General features: G+C 37.9%; 6 protein-coding genes across 6 annotated transcripts, besides 1 other annotated feature; 1 reads left to right on the forward strand and 5 right to left on the reverse strand. All coding sequences in view use genetic code 12, as the record gives it.

The window, feature by feature from the left end:
• Window positions 1–106: 106 nt before the first annotated feature.
• CD36_40480 (regulator of actin cytoskeleton, putative) lies at window positions 107–2,536 on the reverse strand (the record flags this gene model as incomplete). Its single annotated transcript, XM_002419675.1, has 1 exon — window positions 107–2,536. One exon carries the CDS (start codon window positions 2,534–2,536, stop codon window positions 107–109), a length of 2,430 nt encoding a protein of 809 aa, XP_002419720.1.
• A 1,249-nt stretch (window positions 2,537–3,785) lies between these two features.
• Window positions 3,786–5,228, forward strand: CD36_40490 (ammonium permease, putative; the record flags this gene model as incomplete). Its single annotated transcript, XM_002419676.1, has 1 exon — window positions 3,786–5,228. One exon carries the CDS (start codon window positions 3,786–3,788, stop codon window positions 5,226–5,228), a length of 1,443 nt encoding a protein of 480 aa, XP_002419721.1.
• A 79-nt stretch (window positions 5,229–5,307) lies between these two features.
• On the reverse strand, window positions 5,308–7,551 carry OPT7 (oligopeptide transporter, putative; the record flags this gene model as incomplete). Its single annotated transcript, XM_002419677.1, has 1 exon — window positions 5,308–7,551. The coding sequence occupies one exon, from the start codon at window positions 7,549–7,551 to the stop codon at window positions 5,308–5,310; it is 2,244 nt and encodes a 747-aa protein (XP_002419722.1).
• A 704-nt stretch (window positions 7,552–8,255) lies between these two features.
• Window positions 8,256–8,510: a mobile genetic element.
• Window positions 8,511–8,924: 414 nt separating this feature from the next.
• CD36_40510 (GPI-anchored cell wall protein, putative) lies at window positions 8,925–9,677 on the reverse strand (the record flags this gene model as incomplete). Its single annotated transcript, XM_002419678.1, has 1 exon — window positions 8,925–9,677. One exon carries the CDS (start codon window positions 9,675–9,677, stop codon window positions 8,925–8,927), a length of 753 nt encoding a protein of 250 aa, XP_002419723.1.
• An 808-nt stretch (window positions 9,678–10,485) lies between these two features.
• On the reverse strand, window positions 10,486–13,794 carry CD36_40520 (ATP-dependent helicase, putative; the record flags this gene model as incomplete). The annotated part of the gene is made up of 1 exon (XM_002419679.1): window positions 10,486–13,794. One exon carries the CDS (start codon window positions 13,792–13,794, stop codon window positions 10,486–10,488), a length of 3,309 nt encoding a protein of 1,102 aa, XP_002419724.1.
• Window positions 13,795–14,592: 798 nt separating this feature from the next.
• Window positions 14,593–16,404, reverse strand: CD36_40530 (DNA-3-methyladenine glycosidase II, putative; the record flags this gene model as incomplete). The annotated part of the gene is made up of 1 exon (XM_002419680.1): window positions 14,593–16,404. One exon carries the CDS (start codon window positions 16,402–16,404, stop codon window positions 14,593–14,595), a length of 1,812 nt encoding a protein of 603 aa, XP_002419725.1.
• Between the last annotated feature and the right edge of the window lie 640 nt (window positions 16,405–17,044).

Below are 17,044 nucleotides of genomic sequence, written 5' to 3' on the forward strand. Positions count from 1 at the left end.
ATCATACACGAGAGCTGTGTATTTATTTAAAAATACAAAAATGTTGCTGTATACTATATATATATATATTTTTTTTTTCTCTTCTCTTATTTTGGCGGGAGATAACTCAAAGATGACCGCTGTAACTACCACTTACCAAATTTCTGAACGTAGGAATCTCTTCGCCGTTCTCATTGTAAATACTGCAGTATTTAACTTGTGGGTCCTTAACTTGAAATTTAATCTGTACTCCTGACTCGTGTTCTGAACCCAACCCATTTGTCATAAATCTAGCTATCAAACGCTCTTCACCATTCAACGTGAGTGACAGTGGATATCTCCACGTTATTCTGTTCTTCTCTTTATTGAACGCACCTTGAGGTTTTGAGGAAGCCGAGGTTGCTTCAATGTCATGATTCAAAGCCACAGAGACAACAAAGTTTTCCAACACCAAAGGTGTGGTTGAACGAATGCTGACCATTAAACTCGATTGATGAGGTTCAAATTTCCAAATCTGTTGGATTATCACAGGTACCTGTGTTGGTTTCAAAAGATATTTCAAACCGCCAAGAGTTTTGGAGGTGATAAAAGCTGGATTTATTTTATACTTGCCCTGACCCAAATCTTCAATAAAAGTCTTGTTTACAAGGACCTTATCAAAACTATTAGGAATAGTGACAACAAGTGGGTCGGAAGTATTGCCGTTATAGTTAAAAGCCACTTCTCCAACCACTTGCGATTTAATCAACTGTCCATCCTTGAAGCTGGCATTGATGACTTCGGCAATAGAAGAACTCAATCCGAGGGTGGCGGCTAAGTTTTCATGTTTAAAGTCATTTTTCAACAACGAATGGCCCGTGTCTTGACTTGCTAATGGGGCCATAACTGAATCTCTTCCAGAATGAGAAGCAACGGGTAAATTATGGAAAATAGCTGAATCTCTTACAGCTGGTTCATCATGGTGCAAAACCTTTCTCGAAGGTGGAGGTGGCGGAGCAAGGGTCTTCTCGGAAGACAAATTTGGGTCTGGCATCTGTGCAAAGACATTTTGCTCAGATCTTGGTGTAGCAGAGATAGGGTTGGAATCATCCCCTGCTTCAAACGAGTAAATGCCATCACTACTTTGTCTAGATCTGGAAGATTGAGGTACAGGCGCCGGTGGTTGAGTAGTGAATGGGGAAGGTACGGGCTGGACTTCTAAATTGTGTTTTTCAAGTAACGAGGCTCTACGTTCTTCAGTAGAAGAATCATCCGAATCATTGTATTTAATCACATTTGGAGAATCAACAGGTTCCGGTAATGGTTTAATAGAACCACCAAATCCATCGTGAGTAGGTGTAACCGGCGACAAGGTCTGTGTGGGCACACTAACTCTGGGTTGTTGATTTTCACTACTCTTTTCTGGACCATTTTGTATAGGTGGGAACTGTTCTTTTTGTACTTCTGAAACAGGTTCTAGTGATTTGGTATGTGGAGCTTCCGGCTGGGGAATTTCCGGCTGGGGTTTCTCCACGTGTTGCGAAGGTTCAATCAAAGGCAGCTGCTGGTGCTCATGCTGTCTTGAAATGGCAGTGCTAGACTCATCTCTATGGAAACGGTCAATAAAAGATCTTCTCGTTGAGTTGCTACGAGACAACATCGAAGAATTTCTTGTTCTTGTAGGTGGCAAGGAAACTTCAGATAATGATTCATCTTCAGCAATGGATTCAGCACCAGCAAACTTTTCCTTCTTTTTCTTCCTGCCAAAAATCGATCCGACTTTGGATTTTAGTTTTGAAGGTTTCTTTGGAGATGCTGATTTTTCCAGTTTAGCGAATGAGCTACTTCTTCTTTGCTTATTGTTTGGTGCTGCGGTAGGAGGATGCTGGCCCTGATGCTGGAATCCTCTCTGCGGGGTTGCAAATTGAGTGTTCACCAAATATTTTAATTGGTTCTGCATTTCTGCATCCAATTTGAAGCTTCCCAAAAGATAATTAGTAGAGTTTTCATTATTTTTCAAATCCTTGGTTAATCTACCATTGTGTAGTTGGAAGAAATTCAAGATTATATCAAACATCACTTGAATCTCAATTTTTTTAAAATCTTCCAAATTTTGAAAACCTTGTGGTGCTTTGTAGTTCCACTGTATCTCGCCTTCTCTATTCAAATTACCGCTTATTTCTTGCAACTCTTGTCCATTAACTATTAATTCAGAAACACGAACATCTTTTTCTACCAACTCTCTTAATGGATTGATGATTTCCTGTCTCAAATGTTTATTGATAGTTTCGTTGTTGTCGTGTTCGGTCTTTATGGCATTAACCAAGCAGTTCCAGTTACGAGGAAAATTGTTAAAGCCAACACTGCTTCGCTCTGCTATTTTGTTGGCCTCATCAATCAATTGTTGTAACCCCTGAGTATAGCCTTCCAATGTTGAGCTATAATGTTTGAACCATGTAATTAAATCCTTGTTCAATCCAGTGGAGCCAGTTATTACGTTAGGAATAATTGCTGCCGCCTGTTGTGGGGTTTTGGATGTTAATATAGTTGTTGCAAAATTGAAATCCTGATCAGTCATCTATTAAGGTTTGAAATTTTAAATGAACCAACCAGTTGATATTTGTGGAGAGAACTCAGTTGATAGGTGTATGCTTTCGTTTTGTTATTGTAACCGGTTCACTCGGGGACAGTTTTTCTTTTCTTTTTTTTTTTTTTCCCTTTTTTGGTGGTTTTGTTGTTTTGGTTTTGGTGGTTTTACGTTTTTTGCCTTCATACACGTTTCTTGCTCATTGTATTTCCACGGTTAATACTAAACCAAAATGCCGATATTAACATATGTTGAATCAAACACCAGTATATCAGAACCAGGAAATTTGTAACGTTTGATATTTCTAGCACTCAGTGAAAGAATACCTATCATGAAAACAAAAGTAAGTAGGCCAAACAAAATAAGGTATTTGAAAGAGAATTCAGAGAATTTGTAACAACCAATCAAATTGTTGTATGTTATCTCAATGCCATGGAAGTGATTCAACAAGAAAATCTTTTTTAAGATTATTTTCTTGTTTATACCATTTCAAGAAAGGGATGTATGGAGCACCAAGAATTAATTCTAATCACTGCTATCGATTTGAGAGACAACCAACAATCGTGTATTAAATTGTTCTGGAAATTCATATTCTTTTATAAATTAAACACAAAATATTACTGGCTACTATATATATGCGACATTACTTGCCATTCTCGGTACAGTTGTTTTCAAAATAAATGCCATCTCCATTATAATACTCATTAAGCTAAATGTCTCGATAATTAACTCCCCAATTAAAGTTACTTGAATACGAACATTGTTTTTGAATTTTGTGTAATTGTAAAAGCCAGTTGACCCAAGATTTACGAAGAAGTCTTGACTTGCTTGTGGATGTCCTTTTGACGACAACAGATTCACCCCATATCATACAGCTTGCATTTTGTACAAAATCTCTTACTAACAGCATCGCTGAAAAGCATCTGCAAATATACTAACAACTGTTTCGCTATACATCTATAGAATTAGTAACTGCATTAGTTTGTTAATTCTGGAATTTCTCCTGTATATTGCTTATCTATAATTTTTTTTGCAATTCATTTTTTTTTTTTTTCTGGGAAGTTCTTTATCAGTGTGAAAAATCTTTGCATCGGTATTGTGATTGGCTGATGATTAATTACGATATTGTGATTTCCACCGTTACACTTTTTAGGTATTCAGAAATTCGAGATGTATATAAAGATCCCGTAGTATCCTTTTTCATTGTTCACACACTCACTAAGTAAACATAACAACCAATATGTCTGGAAATTTCACGGAAACAGGTACAGGTGGAGATGTGTTTAAAGTCGACTTGAATGAACAATTTGACCGTGCCGATATGGTATGGATTGGTACTGCAAGTGTTTTGGTATGGATCATGATTCCTGGTGTGGGACTCTTGTATTCAGGGATCTCGCGTAAGAAGCATGCATTGTCGTTGATGTGGGCTGCGTTGATGGCTGCGTGTGTGGCAGCCTTCCAGTGGTTCTGGTGGGGGTACTCGTTGGTGTTTGCCCACAATGGTTCTGTGTTTTTGGGAACCTTGCAAAACTTTTGTCTCAAGGATGTTTTAGGGGCACCCAGTATTGTCAAAACGGTTCCTGATATTTTGTTCTGTTTATACCAAGGGATGTTTGCTGCTGTCACTGCTATTTTAATGGCTGGTGCCGGGTGCGAGCGTGCACGATTAGGACCGATGATGGTGTTTTTGTTTATCTGGTTGACTATTGTGTACTGTCCTATTGCCTATTGGACATGGGGCGGAAATGGTTGGTTGGTCAACTTGGGAGCATTGGATTTCGCTGGTGGCGGTCCAGTTCACGAAAACTCTGGTTTTGCTGCTTTGGCATACTCGCTCTGGTTGGGTAAGAGACATGACCCTGTTGCCAAAGGCAAAGTTCCAAAATACAAGCCACATTCAGTTTCCTCCATTGTTATGGGCACGATCTTTCTCTGGTTTGGCTGGTACGGTTTCAATGGTGGGTCTACAGGTAACTCTTCCATGCGTTCGTGGTACGCCTGTGTCAACACCAACCTTGCTGCTGCAACCGGGGGGTTGACTTGGATGTTTGTTGATTGGTTTAGAACTGGCGGCAAATGGTCGACTGTTGGCTTGTGCATGGGCGCAATTGCTGGTCTCGTTGGAATCACTCCTGCTGCTGGCTACGTTCCTGTTTACACGTCGATAATTTTCGGCATTGTTCCAGCCATTATCTGTAACTTTGCTGTTGACATAAAGGACTTGTTGCAGATTGACGACGGTATGGACGTGTGGGCGCTCCATGGTGTTGGTGGATTTGTTGGTAACTTTATGACGGGATTATTTGCTGCAGACTATGTTGCCATGATTGACGGAACTGAGATTGACGGTGGGTGGATAAACCACCACTGGAAACAATTGGGGTACCAGTTGGCAGGAAGTTGTGCTGTAGCTGCGTGGTCGTTCACTGTTACATCGATCATTTTGCTTGCTATGGACAGAATCCCATTTCTCAGAATCCGTCTCCACGAAGACGAGGAAATGTTGGGTACCGACTTGGCACAAATTGGGGAATATGCCTATTATGCTGATGAAGATCCTGAGACCAACCCATATGTATTGGAACCTATCCGCTCTACCAATATAAGCCAACCGTTACCCCATATTGACGGTGTTGCTGATGGGTCTAGCAATAATGAGTCGGGAGAAGCTAAAAATTAATTCAGTTCTATTTTTTTTTTTGTTTTTAATATTTCATATCAGTTATTTAATACAAGTAATATACAACAGTATAGAATGCTCAACTCATAGCAAAACATCTCTCCACACTTTTACCATTATTGCCCCACCATTCAGGGAAGTTGACGGTTTTACCGGCAGAGAAGAACAAGAAAATAAGTAAAATACTCAAATTAAGACCAGTATCCAATGCAGCAGCTAGCAAATAATTGTACTTTTTCCACAAACTGTGCTTGTATCGGAATGCCCAAAACATAGTTATGGTACCCCCTATGAATTTGGAAAAATAGCCAGTTGAAAGATTACCATAGAAGGTGCTCATAGTAGAAAAGAACACAGTTGTGTTCCACAAATGAAACTTCAATTTTGATTTGGGAAATAATCGGTGAAGAAGATACAATACTAATGGGGCACCAGCACCAAGTAAAAACCCATATGGCAATACAGGATAGTTTTTAAATAATCTATCTGGACCCAAAATCACATACTGCACGGCATTGGTGTTATAACCGACAATTGTCTGGCCCGTCCATTGATGAAGTTTGTCAACTTTTGTGCCGTCCAAGAAATCTCTCTTGGTCAGGATCACCCACTTTAAGGCAGCGTAGTTGATGGGAACACCAATTAGTTCACCAAATATCTGGGAAAAGAATACTGCTCTTTGTGAAATATGCATATAATGGGCAATTTTTTGATCATTGAGAATATATTGGGCTCTGTAAAATAAATCTCCACCAACTGCACCATACACCATAGCTCCTGCTGGATGCCTTGAAGTTTTGTGCTGGATCATATAACCATATAATAACTCATTGAAGGTACCAATGGGCAACTGGAAGTTGGATAGAGCGTATAGCCAAACTAAAGGGGTGACAATTACAGCACCAAAGGCAACTCCCACAAGAAGACACCACCACGGCATGAACAACGAATCGGTTGCAAATATTACCAATAGAGTGACAAATGCGCATATGAAAAGAATAACGTACCAATACAACGGGACTTCTTCATAGGCGGCTTGGAGCCTATTTAACCTATCAGTATATTGCAAGTTTATGGACCCTTTTTGTTTCCTTGACGTCACCAATCTTTTAAGCGACCCAGATAAGCTTTTGTATCCAAAAGCAACAACCCACATAAACCCACTAACATATGCTGCGTAATCAAAAAACATGTTCCAAGCACGCTGGGCACCAAGATGCACTGGTCCAAGTTCTGCGTATCTAGTTTCATTCAATCTTAAATTTGTTGTGAGCAACTCAGTAGTTGGATATTTTGTGCCGTTACCTAGAAACAAACTGTTTGACATTAACCCATAATGATAACTCGAAAGATTTCCCCATTTGGCAGCTGGTATCAATATCCATGCGCCAAGAACAAATGCTGCAAATTGTACCACTTGGACCCAGTACGGATACAACATAATACTAGACGTGATATTTGACCAATCAAGAGAAAGATTAAGAAATCCCATACCACCGAGACCAGACCCAATGAAATTGGCCGTGTAATTTTCCGGAGCAACCCAACAAAGAAACGCCAACGAGGAAGTCATGGGGAAAATATATTCAGGGAAAAACTGCCATGCACATAAACCGATCAAGACAAAGAAGAATACTTTCATTTGCTTTGAAGCTTGTTTAGCGTCTTTATCACTTTTGTTTTGGGTTTGAAACAATGTTGTTTGCATCAAAGCTTGTGGCCAAGTGAATTGCGGGTCGTACAATAAGAAATTTCTGGCGATACCGGCAAAGGAGTAGCCAATAAAGACTATCATCCACATGAAAAAAATGGCGACAGCAGGATTCACGGATTCGCCATAAAAAAGTTCTGCTAAAGCCAAAGGATTAGTTCCCATGCTTCCAGTTGCACCACTGTTGGCAGTGATTGTGATCAAAACCGTTTCCTTAATTGACCACGGCCCTGGATTTAGATTGAAAGAGAATCTTCCAAACCCAACTTGTTTCTTAGGGAGAACCCTAGCTAGCCACTTGCCGCACCAATGTGATGCTATTTGAACAAAAAAAATGGAATATGCTGCTGACGTTGTACGGAAAGAATTCATCGTATCAATAAACGCCCCAGGTATGATGAAGATTATTGATAATATAAAGTAGCGGAAAGTAAGCACTGGAATAGTGGGATCATCTTCTAAGGGAACGATCTCTCGGACCACCTTTGGTAGCTCTTCAATATCAGGTTCTAAAGCATCTTCAGAATTGGACTCAGTGTCTCGTTCATGAACATCCACTTGTGGATCACCATTCTTGGAAATTGTTTTAACAAATTCAGCCTCTTTGGACATCGTGATTGTGATTGCTTCGATATCTCAGATAATACTTTCTTAAAAGGGGTTTTTGGTTAATTTTATAGTTGGATTTAAAGTCTAAGATGACGCTAGATGTCATTCTATTATTGTTGATAATGCCGCAAATAAGCAATTCCACGTGATCTCCAATTTAGATTATTGAGTTAATGAAAAAAAGAAATGCCAACTGTGGAGGAACTGAACCACCTGACGAGTGTTGAGATGGACATTAGTCATCGTACGCTGCACAAACATACTTATCAAGAATACATACCTTCTCAAGTTCCTTATGGTTGCGTTATGTTAAGATCGTCGAAGTTCGCTCTATCCAGGTGGAATCTAAGAGAAACCAAAAATAGTCTTTTTCACGGTTGCCAAGAAGAAAATGGCCATAAAATAAAATCAGGTACAAAAACGAAAGCATTTGAATGTCAGAAGTACGTTCATGCAATTGCACCATACTCAACTAAAATCAGTAACTACATGGATAGAGTTCAACATGTAAGTATTAGGACCAGCCCTTAATGCTAATGGAGAGAGCGTATGGAATTTAATTAATTGTTATGGTTATGGCTACAGATCGCACGGCATAAACATAAGCCCATCCTACTCATGCGTCTTTCTGTCATTGCAAATGCGCCACAGTTGGGCTTAAGAATACATCAACGGCAAAAAAAAAAAAAATCCTTAGGTTTAGAAGTTGTTGTAAAACAGGATCTGCAATATTTTATGTGCAGTCCTTTCAAATGGAATTCAGAGAGTTCGACGAATCCTCTGTCTATTGCTATTTTATATTTGGTATAGTTTTGTATATACTTTCTCTTAATAATCAAACATCCTTACTATTATTATTTATTGTCAACGTATACAGATAATTACGCATCGAAGCTATAGAAAGTTAGAGCACCCCAGATTATCAGTATATGGACAATTTAATAAATCCTAGGAATACTTCAAAGTCAATCATGTAAGCAGTGGACAATAAAATAGAGATTGTAATTGGCTTCAAACCAACAAATAAAAAAGAATAATTTTTTTTAGTAAAGGTACACTTGGTAAGAAATACAGTAATTTTTCACTATTCAGGATACAATTGTTGTGATAATAACCAAAGACGAAGAAAGTTTCTTTGGCACCAACTATTCAAACCAACGAGACAGAACCGAATGTCGCAAACTCGTTTAAGCAATAGCGAATTTGTGCATTCAGTTTATTCTGTTTGCATAGCAATCTCTAATCCCAATAAACACAGAAAGTGGGTCCAAAGTACCTTGCTCGCAAATCTTATTAGTGATACATACTTAAATATTCTATCTAATGATACATAAAAACGGACATATATTAGTTATGAATTAACAAAAGTATATAACTTAGATTAAGGCAGCAACAGCAGCAATAACACCACCAATAGCAACAGCTGGCATGTTACCGGCGTTGGCAGTTTCAACTGAAACAGAAGCAACACCAGTAGCAGAAGAAGATTGAGCAACAGAAGATTCTTCAGCTTTGGTAGTTTCAGCAGCCTTTGAGGTTTCTTTGGATTTTGATGTTTCGGCTGGAGTGGTACTTTCAGTTGAAAGAGTTTTTAGAGCAGCAGATGTTTCAGCTACTTTACTTTCATGAGAAGTAGATGCAATAGGACTAGTTTCAGTAGCAGTGGTTGGTACAGCAACGGAAGATTTAGTTGTTGTTTCTGCTGTAGTTGTTGCGGTTGCTGCATTGGCAGCTTTAGCCAAAGTATCAGAAACACTTGATGGGATCATCCAGTATGGTTCCCAAACACCAGCAGCTGAACAAAGGGAAGTAGCTAAAGATTCAACAGAACCAACATCTTTACCTTTACAGTTTTTAGCAACACAGTTACCAACAGCACCACCGAATTGAGGCATGACACACAAACAACCGGTATCCCAGTATGGACATGGGGTGTTACTGGTACTTTGCTTGACACATTCTTTAGCACATTCTGGCAATTGGTCGTAGATTCTGTCAGCGAAACCATTGATGGAAGCGGTTTTAGCAACACTTGGGTAAATGGTATATGGATTAGCACCATCTGGAACGGCACTCGCGGTAGCAGCTAAAGCGATAGAAACAATTAATATGGAAGATGAGGACAACATTTTCTTATAGTAATGACTTATAGAAAATCATTTGAACCAAAAATACAACCAAAATGAGGTATATTTATAATTTCTATATAACAGGGATTTGACGTCTCATGTTAATTCTTGAATAAAGAATACGAGTATAATTTGAAAAAAAAAAAAAAAAACTGCTCTGTCAATTGTTCAATTTGATCAATTTATGGAATAATGCAAATACAGATTTGGTTCTATTGTATGGAAAAAAATTGTGTAGCAATAAACACAAAAATGAAATCAAGCGTCTATTCGAGATGGATAGCATAAATCGTACGACTTTATTGAGAAATCTACAGTATCTCGTACCCATCATTCAATTATAACTAATGCTTGGGGTTTCGTCGAGATTTCTATAAGATGTTTGGTTCATATTCAAAGACTTCACTGATGAGTAGTTTGGAACCAAAACTATACAATATTTGTTTATCAATTAAAAATTTTCTTCAGGTTTTGGCTAAAATTCTTTTGCAACTTCAGAATCTCATCAACCCCGAACTGGACAAGCCTGACATCACCTCTTTACAACATTGAACTGGCCTTAAAAAAATTCGGGCTACAAATAAATCTCTTTAGTTTTTGTATAATTTGTAATTACCAATTATGGACGTACCACACATAGTGCACCCTTATGGTCAATAGCTCGTACACCAAAAATTATTTTAGTATTCCAATTCTCTAAGAAGCTTATTGGTCCAGAATAGGTCAGTCTTAACACATACTATATTGTGTATGAAAATTCATCAATGTACCTTCTAAAAGATTACACTTCATTACTAATTATACATTTCTAACCCGTTAAACTATTTAAGCCAAACAAGAACCCAAGTTCTCTTCTGTTTAGTTGAGAAATTGATTTCATGCCATGCTCATCAAGAGCACTGTTGATCAAATGCTTTTTCAGTTCCTGCAACTCCATAATACGATTCTCAACGGTGCCAGCAATCAAGACTCTGTGCACAAAAACCTCACGGGTTTGTCCAATTCGATGTGCCCGACCCATAGCCTGTTCTTCTACAAACGGGTTCCAAAATGGATCCATAATGATAACGTGATTTGCACAAGTCAATGTCAAACCAGCATTACCCGCACGCAAGGAAAGCAACAAAACATTCTTATTGCTTTGATAAAACTCTTTAATCACATTGTTCTTGACATCCATGGACATGGTACCGTCGTATCTTAAAAATTCAATATGTTGATTCTGTAAAACCAAAGCCATCAAATCAAACAACGAAGTAAATTGGGAAAACACAATTACCTTTTCACCTGGATTTTTGGAGAAAAGATCTAAAATCATTTCCACACATTTATGAATCTTTGCTGACAGTTCAAATCCATTATCTCTTTTGATAAACTCCCTAATCAAAGCTTGGTTGGACTTGATCTTGTGCTGGTAATGCTGAGAACAAAACTTGTGAACTTGTGACATGTCTAACTTCTGGATATGAAGCATATCAAAAATGAGATATTCAGTTATATTGTGCTCTTTGACAGTTTTCTGACAATCTTTGCATTCACCTATCCTGTAGGGCAGCTCGTCATCTTCTTCTCCAACATTGCAATTCTCGAAAAACGTATTGCAACACCCTTTACAAATAACATGACCACATTCACCAAATATTAAAAGAGACGATTCAATATCAATATTATCAAAACAAACGGGACAGGCAAGAGTGTTTTCATCGAAGCCTCTGCCATTTAATGCGTCTATCAACAGGTGCACTTGTTGTTTGGCCGATTCCTTCAAGTCTCTAGCATTGTTTACCATCAGTCTCCAATCCAACTTGAAATTACTAAATGAGGCGTCTGCTTCAGAATCCTTAACTTTAGCCTTGTATTCACCTATCTCCACAAGATACGAATGGCAGCAAGCCTGTCTTAATCTCAAAAGCAAGGTAAGAGCAGGGGCATTTTTTGTATGCTCACCCAAAATCTTCTTGGCAGCTTTCTGTACTCTCAGTTCAATACTCTGGTAATAGGCCAATTCCTCATTCTCAAGACTCACATAGTCTGACAAGACATGCTTTTCTGGTAAATTCAAAATCGGAGCACCATCAATGAGGGAATCTTTTGTTCGGCGCAAAAGAATGGATTTCAAAACTGCCTGGATTTTCTTCATACTTTCTTTGACATCATATTCATCGTAAAGGTCAGTTTTGCTTTTGATTGGTGTTAATATATCTGTTCTAAATTTCTCTTCGGCGCAATATGGTTGTATTTTCAAAAACCGTAAGAGTGGATATAATTCTTCGATTCCATTCTGCATGGGCGTACCTGTTAAACAAAACCGATATTTCGCCTTCAAGTACGTCACAGCCTTAGATGCTATTGCTTGTTTGTTTTTGATTGCTTGAGCTTCGTCTAAAATTATTCGTTGAAACTGGGATTGTCTTGAGAAGAAAGGAGACATATACAGCTTCCCACCCCTAGATGGATCCGGAAAATAACTTCTTTCACAAGAATGTTCTTTCAAGTCCTCAGAAAAATGCTTTTTCCATTCTTGCACTAGTGTGGTATAGGAAACCATAACTATATCATACTCTTTCATTAACTCAAAACCCTTCATCTTCTTTTTATCCTTTCCATGATATATTCCAACCGAAAGAAAAACATCTGACTTTGTCTTGGATTCAATTTCTGCCATCCATTGACGTAATAACGACACAGGAGCTACAATAAGATTACTGCCCTTGCTGGCCATCATTAATGCCAACGTCTGAATAGTCTTACCCAACCCCATATCATCAGCCAATATACCACCTTTGGCTTTTGATGCTTCCATTCTTTTCATCCATGTCAATCCCATACGCTGGTGTTTCAATAAATTCACCTTTAATTCCGGTGGTGTTGGTTCCAATCCCTCCTCTAAATCCTCATCGGGACGAATATTATCAAGCAAATCCTTAATCTCCGATTCATCTACCTTTACTCTTTGTGTTTCTGCAACAATTTGAGCCTCATATGGATTAAAACTTGAGTTAGCAAGGTGCCCTATATTTCTGACTTGACGATATACTGCTTCTAATTCCCTTTTTGTCAGTGAAATCATGGTTTCAATTTTCATCAATATGTCTTGGTTTTTATTTAGTTTCATTTTTGGTGCTTTGGATAATTCTGTTTGTGTCTGGATGGCTTGTCTCAACTTTTGAACGTCTCCATGCCTACCTAAACTTACTGCTTGACTCAAAGCTCTACCTAAAGTCGCAATATTTTTTTTAAAGTTATCAATAGAGACCTGCGAAACTACGAGCTCGCGGGAAATGGCGTCTTTCTGCTTTTGCAAATTGACTAAATCGTTTGATCTGAATCTTGCTCTGTTCTCAAGTTCTTCTTTAAAAATTGCATCAGCTTGCATACTGCCAACTTGAGGCACAGGAGCCGGTACATTATACAAACCAATATTGGTTGGATTGTTGACTTGCAAAGATCGGGAACTAAGTATTTCCAAGTCATCATCACCATCGCCATCCTTGTCGTTACCTGGTACTTGCTTCCCTTGGTCACGCGGCACAAAGGATCCCGGCAATACTGGTTCTGGCTTAAACTTTTCAACAACTTGTTGCTGCTGACTTGTATTCACCGAAGAAATCGGGTTAGATTGATCAAACGATGTATCCTTCCAAGAAATATTTGCCGCTTGTTGCTCATCTAGAACTTCGATATCTTCATTATCACTCTGATTACCAGGGTTCTTGTCATCGTCACTATCTGATAATGAGATTATTTCAATAGATTCGGGTGGTTTATTATTTTGATCAGCTAAAAATTGATGATTCAGGTTATTATTATTAGCAATACCGTGATTAAAAGAAAAAGGACTGGTATTTCGCGTATGTAATGACTCTAATCGCTGCTTCTTAATTGGTGGTTGCTGACTGAGATATGGCTGCGATGGTAAAGTATTTCCAGGAGCGGGATTCATCCTCGATATAGTGGAAAGGGGAGTTTTATATTCATGCTGACCAGTTGCTTGCTTTACATCGATGTCATTGCCTGTCACAAAAGAGGCCGGAGGAACTGGTTGAAGGTCTTGTTTTGAGGGGGTTCCATTATTACTGTATTGAATGTTCTCAAGTTCCTTTAATTTCTTAAACATCCCGCTTGTATTACTAGTATAGGTTTCTAATATCCAATTAAGACGTTCTTTAATTAAGTAGTTCGTGATACGCTTTTCAGAAAAAAAAAAAAAAAAAAAAACAAAGAATCAGGTCAAATCAAGAGGTGACATAGTTTAAAGAAAAACTTTCAAGTTTTCTTACTTTTTTTTTTTTTTTCCAATTTCGCTTACACCAGAAGTTTGGGAACTACTACGACTATTAATCCACAGACATGTGAGATATGAGAATTTTTACAACGACTATTGTAAGGCTTTTTGTTGTAAAAACTCTGTTTTCCTCATGGAAGCTTTAGAAAATCTTTCGTCTGGCTTTGTGGGTCAGTCATGTAAAAATGATGACAGGAATATACGAATAACTACAACAACTTACAAAGCGATAATGAAGTAAATTAATTTATCAGTGCTTATCTTTAGCTTTAAATGGCTTTAACGCAAAGTTTGCAGAAGGTATGGTTTACTTTATATTTCCATTGTTTCACTTTTGACACACAAGAAGGCTCCAACGAGTGCTTACAAAATACCCACAGTCTACTCTTGCCTTTCGCCAAAAATTGGAATCATTCTACAAAAAGGATCTGTATGGGGTATACTTTGGTCTACCGAGAATTTGAATAAATATGTGGGTAAAGTGATTTGGATGACAAATTATCTGATCCAAAGTGCTTTCAAATATCTGCCAACTATCATATCCTAACATAATAGCTCTACAAAGAGAAAATGCATAGAACAAAAAGAAAAAGGAAACCCAAATATAATATGGTCGTGAAATTATAATATTTATGACGATAATAAAACTAACTTTTTTTTCTTTTTCTTTTTACTACCCCCAGCTTGCTCTTGTCTTGACATCTCTTCTTTTGCCTTGCGAATCATTTCTTCTGCTTCCCAGTCATCGTCTTCAATTGCCGATTGAGCAGAAACAGCTTCATTCCTTGGTATCCGAGTACCCCATACTGTTGTTTCATACTCTTTCTCCGATTCAGTAGAAACATGTTGGTCTGACAACGCTGGTAACTCCCTATTATCCACAATGCTTAAACTTCCAAAACCTAAAGTTGAAGAACCTTGTTCAATGTCGGCTTCCCCATTTTCATGTAAGAAAAAGTTTCTAGTTCTTGTTTCCTCTTCATTCATTGCTCTTTTCTTATCCCTCTCTTCTTTTCGCAATTTTCTCTTTGAAGTGTTTGATCTCTTTAATAAATCATCTTTAAAACTCTCCCAAGTTTCGGTGCTGATGAATTCACTATTACTCCAATCACATTCCAAAAATCCTATCTCGGACCCCAAAGGCAAATGACTCAAATATTTATACTTATTCATTGAAGATTCGGTAGTCAACTCTTCATACCTGATGTTTTCAATTTGAGCAACAAGCGATGAAGGCAACGTGGCGTAATCATTGTAAGTCGTCTTCAAGACTTTCATATCCAATGGTGACAATACATATGTACAACCTGCATTGAACCCAGTTTCATAAAAATAGTAAGTGGGATGGTTATTATCCGTAGCGTGAGAGTGACTTGGCTGCTTCTCAACATTTTGTAATAATTTAGTGTTCCACAGTTCAATCTCCTTATCAATGTAAGTAATTGATTCAACAACCAAACTGGAGTCATCACCGTATATCAATTTTTCTTCTTCGTATGCGGCCGTAATATCTCTTTTCTCTTTCTCATACATTTCAAGAATATATTGCGAGTCTCCCTTGAATATTCTCAGATAAGGCAAAAGCTCAAGTTGTTTTGTATCAGGAAACCCTCTAATATGATTATCAAATGACAACAATTTAGGCAAGGCTAATATTTGATCTACCCGTCTAGCCATAAGGGTCATTACCACCTCGTCACCTACTTTTGGAACTTCAAATCGCTCATCGACATTGTTGATCAAAACAGGTTTCAATTCATGCTTTCTAATAATGGAAAAGCACAACGGACATTCCCTATATTTTTCCACAATAGCAGCAGATTCTCTTTTCTTGGCCTGGGGAACTTCATTCGCCAATAAGGATAGGACACATTTCAAACAAATAATATGGCCACATGAAGTAATCATTCGGGGTGCAACAAACTCATCAGTCAAACAAATCGGACAGGAGTTCCCCCTAGGAGCAATTATTCGGATGATATCTTCCGTATCAACAGGAACATTTGGATCTAATTCTTGTATTCTATAATCTTTCCGACCATCGACAACAAATTTGAAATTAACGTTTATAAATTTCATACCTGTTAATTGAATCTTATTGTGAGAATATGGCCTCTTATGACTGCTGCTTCTACGTCTTCGGTTCCGTTGCTGATTGCTTCGATATTCTTCCAGATCGCGGTATGATTGGAAATCTAATAAATGGTTGATGGAAATTTGATTCTTTGAGCCCTTGACCTTCTTCCCGTTCTTCAATTGTGATTCAATAATCGTCAATTCACGATCATTAGAATGATCATATCGACTTTGTCTATTTTGCCTTTTCTGGTTTTTATTAGTTTGCTTGAAACGGTGGTTCTGCAGGGACAGCTTGTGTTGACCAGGAACGGTATTATCGTCTTTAGCCACGATTAAAGCAGGTGTACTAGTCGAGTTTGCCATTTTGATAAGCTATATATGCATAATGTAATGGTTTGTATTGTCAGTTATAAAATGTAAAGTGTGGTATTATTACTCTTTAAACGATGAGGTGGTATTGATTGTGTTGATTTCAAATTTGGTTCAGCATATTTTTTTGGGTTTTTTTTTTTTTTTTCCTTCTTTCATTTTCTATTCCCGAAAACGAGTGAGAAGTGTTGATAGATATGTTAGGGTAAGACTTATTGTGGGGGCTTTCAATAATAAATAACAGCACTTCTAACTAAACACAAACCATTGCCAAATTCTGAGATACATTTGGTAGACCTTCAATATTTTAACCTTTTGATTATTATGGATATAGTTTGGCCCATTTATGGTTAGAGAAAACTACTAAAAAAAAAAAACCTCCTATGCAAATGTATAACCGATACCGACCTTGTCTGTAACCGATGCTAACATTAGATATATCCCACTTTTCAAGAATGGCACATTGGTATTTTCGATTTTCACCTTGGGAGCGACTTTGGAATTTGAAGGCCATTTATTTTCTCTGCTGTTTTACTCTTTAGACACGGGAACAAGACAGAGAGCCAAGGAAAAGCTTCACGTAAAAAACACAAGAGAATAAACTCTTAGTAATTAATAGTTAAACTTCCTCTTT

Source organism: Candida dubliniensis, chromosome 4 (genome assembly GCF_000026945.1).
Source record: "Candida dubliniensis CD36 chromosome 4, complete sequence".
NCBI lineage: Eukaryota > Fungi > Ascomycota > Pichiomycetes > Serinales > Debaryomycetaceae > Candida > Candida dubliniensis.